Consider the following 5370-nt stretch of genomic DNA (forward strand, 5'->3'; position numbering starts at 1 on the left):
TTCTGCTCATTGTCCAAATAGAATATTCAGTACTGTATCAAACTGTGCTTAAAGAATATATCAGAGGGGTAAGTGGTATGATGATGATTGTGAAATGTATACAGTGAATCTGCTTATTAAGAGGAATCTCAATTTTTTAACAGTCAAAAGAGCATAGAGGAGAACAGTTGATATGACAATATGATTAACTTGTAAGGAGTCTGAGGCTACAATTTCATGAACAATCGATATTAATTTCACATACAGTATTTCTGTAAAAATGAAATCCATAATTAAAATGAAAATAATTGGCTTGAAACAAACAACCGGTTTTCAGTGCATTGTAGATGACCATATCATCATGTCTATTTTTTTTCTCCATGTAGTGCCTTAAAATAATTTGTCTCAGCCTTGAACCATTTTTTTGTGATCATTTACATTTATGTTTCATTTGCTCATTGAAAAATATAAACACACAGTTCTTTTCTGTAAATTAATCTTCCACACAGCATGTTCAGCATCAATCCAAAAAAAAGTGTCAAATATAAACTATACATATATAAATTCATAATAGTGTCACATTAGTTTGTATGATGTTAAAACAGACTTATCTGACCTGGTTAGGCCATTTTGGTCTGTATTAAAGCTCCAAATTAATTTCATAGCACTTTATGGTGACGTACACGTGGAGACGTAACGTATTACGTCATTGAGGATGCTTTGCGTGAAGGGCGTGGGGATGAATGTGTGTTGTGTGTGCGTTCCGCGGTCCACCGCCAAATTCAAACAGAGAAAGAAAGAAACAGAAGCAGCAGGCAACTGAAGTACACAGGACACACGACTCACAGCTTTCAGGTAACCTAGCGGCACAGGAGACGGTTGGAAGCTGTTTTTCTTTTGTGTGTTCTCTTAAATCAGGTATTTAACGAATATTTATTTTAGCTTTAACATTAACGAGCTAACGCTGTTAGAGCAGATAAGCTAACATCTTCTCAGGCAGAACAGCTCTTTTTGTCAATGAGTGATAATCACAGGCCTGTTATTGATAATGTAAAAAAAAAATCATCAACGTTACCATTTGTGGCCTAAGTGTTAACGTTAAATCACTGTTATTTTTCTCTGGTAGCGTTTTGGATGAAGCCATCCTTGGTTAAGTTAGAAAGGGCAGGGCAGTCTTCCCTGCAAGAGATCCTTACCAAACAAAAGCCTCGGCCTTTTGCTAACAATTGACTGCTCCTTGATTATATGGATTGTTAAGGGTCATTTGCTCCTTCATTTTTCATTGTATTTCTTCAGTAACTGAATGCTGTGGAGTAAATTCTTAAGATAAGATAAACTTACATTACTATAATTGTAAAGAGATTGTTTTGCTTGTTTGTCTCCATCGTAATACATGGATATTTCTTTCTTATTTACTTCTGTACTACTTAGTGTGACGTGTTGCATAACTTACTTTCTTCAAGTTTTATACACTTTCACAAACTTAAATAACTAGAAAGAAACATCATGGGCAAAAGTTTACTTTTTTACAGCTGCAACTAACAATAATTGTCATCACTGATGATCTCTAGTTTCATAAAATGCTGGAAATTAATTTTTTTCTGATCATGATTTCCAAATGACTGAATTATTGTAATTGCTGTAACTACTACTAAGTAAACTGAGAAATCAATGTATTGTTTCAGCACTGTTTTTATTTTCCTAAAATCTTTATAAACCACTTGAAATATAATTATTGTAAAACATATTCTGCTGTTTTGTTATCTTATTTCAGTCTAGTCAGCATGGCATCTTCAATGATGGATGGAGTTGGGAAAGCTGTGGTGGGAGTCTGGCGGGCACACACAGTCCTGGATGAGTCTGACGGGGCAGAGAGCTCCCCTGAAGCCCCAGACCGTTTCCGCAAGCTCCGCTCCTCGTCTTCACTTAACTCTCTGCGAATGTCTTTGCGCAAGCGGCTCCCTCTACGTTCTGTCCAGACCAACTCCCTCCCTGAAAATCCAACTTGGGAAACCCTGAAGGGGCAACCAAAACCCAGCACGGTCCGCAAACTTACTCGCAATGCTCGGAACTCCATCAGCGGAGTGTGCCAGGTAGATTGATTGGCATGGTTTTAAGTTGGCTGGATTTGGAGGTGCTGGTCAATGCCAAAGAGATTTTGTGTGTGAAAATTCATGGGAGTGAAGTGTCTATCTTTCTTTAAATTTTTGATGCTATCAACACCAACAACAGCTATTAGTCATTTGTCCCCATCTCTTAATCATCTTTTCTTCTTCTTTCTCTTTCACCCAGAGGCTGCAGAGGACCAGACAGTTTTCACGTGAGGAGTGTTTGGTAGCCACCCCAGGACGGACATGTGATGGGGAAGACGCTGGTGCATCAACTTCTCATACCCCAAAGCGTACGCCTGGTCGAGCTGCAACACCGAGACGCACCCCCAGATCAGCAGCCAAACCTGGGCATACTCCAGGCTCTAGAGGAAGAAGAACTCCTGAGGCTGGTGTACGGGGGGTGAAAACAAGAGGAGGCAGGAGACAGCTGGTCCGCATGGCTGCATTACGAAGTCCCTTTGCCTCACCCAACACACAGAACCAGAGGATGTGAGTCTTTTATTATTTACCAGCTGCAACTTGCATTCATCCATTATACAGATTCAAATTTTATTCCTTGTTTGTTGGTTTCATTTCGGATTATTTTGAGTGTTTTCCTCTACTGTAATAGAAAGTTTGACCGAGATTTGGAGTCTGTGTCCAGTGGACTCAAGAGGCTCAAATATCTGTCCAAGGCCTTTGATGACATAATTGGCAGAGACGACAGGTAAATCATCTTTATTTTGAGTTAAATGTGTTTATAACAAGGCATGTGGTAAATTGAAATATCACTGTTCTTTAATTTTACTAATAATCATAAGTGTTTGTATTAGTTTTTGTAGTTGTAGGTAATACATGGTAGGTTAAAGGCAGTTTAGATACTACAGCTATTTCTGTATGTATGTGTTGTCTGTATTTGAGGAAACCAGTTGTCCATTTCCTCTTATTTGTACATATTCTGCATAAAGGAGATAGCAGAATCACACGGCCTCCCTCTGCTTCCTCACCCTCCCACCCAAAGAATCCCTGTCCACAGCACAGCTTGTAGGTCCCCAAACCTACTTCCCCTCCCCCCACCCACATTGTTCCCGCTTCAGTTTGAAACTGGGTCTGTGTTTCTGGTATTCGGACAAGGAGGGAGTGAGGGGAGGGGAACAGCAGGAGGAGAGGGAATGGGTGTGGGAACTTGAGCCAGATGAAATGACAAAAATGTGCTTGAGAGAGCCTGGAGTATACTTGCATCACTTCCTGTGTTGACTTTCAAAATGTTAGAGCATCCAGAAAGAATTAGATACATTGTGAAAAGCGGAAAGGCTCATGGACAGTGACCACGTCTGTTTATCAGTGTGAATTATGTGCAGCCAAACGCTTTCCTTGCTGTATGTACAGGTCGTCTTGTGGGAATTTAAACACAAGTTTGTTTTCCTCTTACAACAGGCAGTTCGACTATTCCCTTATTGTGGAGTAGGGAAGAAGGTAAATTCAAACGTATGCTACTAAAACCAGATGAGTTATGTAAAAATATGCTCTGAGTATAACTAATATTGTGACATGAAAGCGCATGGCAGAGTTAGCCTGGTGCCTGTATTTCGATGCATGAGCTGTGTATGAAATTGTTTTAGTTTCTGACCTGTCGCAGTGAAAAGCTGCTCTTTTGTGGCTGATGAATAACTGGCGTTATCCAAGTAAAGGATTCTCATCTTCTCTATCAGACTCGCACTTCCTTCCTTTACTACTCTTTGCTTTACATATCGGCTCGTTCTCTGTCGCCTTATCGGTTCTTAAATACTTTCTGCTACTTACCAGTATGTCTACAAGTCTTGGAATAGCCTTAAGAAATTGATATTATGTTATCCAAAGTCCAGGTCATATATAGACTCTGATACTGATAAATGTCACATTGTTTCAGAAATTTGGAAACTTGTTTCTAGGTGAAAGAAATGTTGTGCCCTCATACATTAACATTTGCTTTAATCTTGTCATTTTTAAAGATGATCATATCAATCAGAAAAAAAGAATTTGTATGGCAACTTGTGATACACAAAATTCAGCTCAAATTCTTTAATAACTTATTTATAACTTTTACATATAACAAGAGGAGAGAAGTGTACTGATGAATGATTACTTTTGTCCTATTTTCCATTTCTCATTGGTAGTCAAGCAGTTTTAAAAACCAGTCTCCATTATTATCTGTGCATGCTTTCTGCGGTAACCGTTGTTCTCCCTCTCTGTAGACCCAGTACAGGGGGGCGTTCTGGAGGAGCAATGATGAGAAAGTTGGATCCCAGCGGTAAACTGAGTCGCTCAAACCTCACACGTCGAGCCACGAACTTCTCGAACACACTTGGAGGTTGGGCCCAAACAGCTGTGAACACTATTAGCAAACCCAACTGAACTACAGGCATGTGTGTATGTAAAACACAGGACCTTAGCTATGTTTCACATTTATCATTATTGAGGTATTTACATGTAGTATTGTCATGATATTGGGAGACTGTTACGTGGCAGCTTTTTTTTTTTCAACCTATGCTGTGTGTAATTAGCAGCAGTATGTATATCATGTTTACTTGTCTCAGGTTAGCTAGTTGTGGGTAAAATATCCTCATTGTAGCTATCAAAGGGATTTCTGTATTGTGTATGTACCTGTCATAGCTGCTACAACCAAATGTATTAGTTACATTTTCAAAATACTAATATTGTCGTTTGTATTCACTCTCTCTGCCTAGAAACTTTCTGCTAGTGTCTGAAATCTACTTTAAAAGAAATGCTGCATGAGACCAAAATTGTATCTGCAGAACTAACACTAAATTTACTGACAGGGGGGAGATGCATTTTCCTCTACTTTATATGTATGCAATGATGTCACTAACATTTGTTATACCTTTTTTAAATGTCATTTGATTATGCCAAATTGTAAAGTGTATTTTCTATGAAAGGGTTTTTTTTTTTTTTTAAATATAGTATTTGAATGGGATTTGATAGGTCAGCACTTTTGATGGCCTGTGGATGTTTCATGCACCAATACTGTATACATAAATCATCTGATAATGTGATGGGAAAGATGTAATGGCTCATTACCTGATGATGCTATAAAGCCATACCCACCAGGTTATTCGTGTAGTGAATGTCAAGCAAACGGCCTCAAATGAAGCAAAATGTCTTTCTTCTGCCAAAGCGAGACATTGTGTCCAAATGTGAAAAAAAAAACTCCACACAATAAAATGTATAAGCTTCATCAATCCAAAAGTCTTTATTTTTATGATTGCAACACAAGTAATCTGGGCCGTTTGTGACAAAAAAT

At 38.6% G+C, this 5370-nt stretch overlaps 1 protein-coding gene across 3 annotated transcripts; it reads left to right on the top strand.

Moving 5' to 3' along the window:
- Positions 1-748: 748 nt before the first annotated feature.
- Positions 749-5304, top strand: pimreg (PICALM interacting mitotic regulator). 3 transcript variants are annotated; one of them, XM_087178050.1, is made up of 6 exons: positions 751-897; positions 1754-2072; positions 2272-2579; positions 2701-2796; positions 3507-3545; positions 4304-4435. In XM_087178050.1, exons 2-5 carry the CDS (start codon positions 1764-1766, stop codon positions 3535-3537), a joined length of 744 nt encoding a protein of 247 aa, XP_087034176.1. In that variant the 5' UTR covers positions 751-897; positions 1754-1763; the 3' UTR covers positions 3538-3545; positions 4304-4435. The 3 variants fall into 3 exon arrangements, with proteins under 3 accessions (XP_023277144.1, XP_087034176.1, XP_023277145.1); XM_023421376.2 differs by lacking the exon at positions 3507-3545 and having other exon boundaries at positions 749-834; positions 4304-5304; XM_023421377.2 differs by lacking the exon at positions 3507-3545 and having other exon boundaries at positions 752-897; positions 4304-5304.
- The last annotated feature ends 66 nt before the right edge of the window (positions 5305-5370 follow it).

The sequence above is a fragment of the Seriola lalandi genome, unplaced genomic scaffold (assembly GCF_002814215.2).
Source record: "Seriola lalandi dorsalis isolate HSWRI2012SDOR001 ecotype SW California unplaced genomic scaffold, Sedor1 jcf7180002054672, whole genome shotgun sequence".
Classification (NCBI taxonomy): Eukaryota; Metazoa; Chordata; class Actinopteri; order Carangiformes; family Carangidae; genus Seriola; species Seriola lalandi.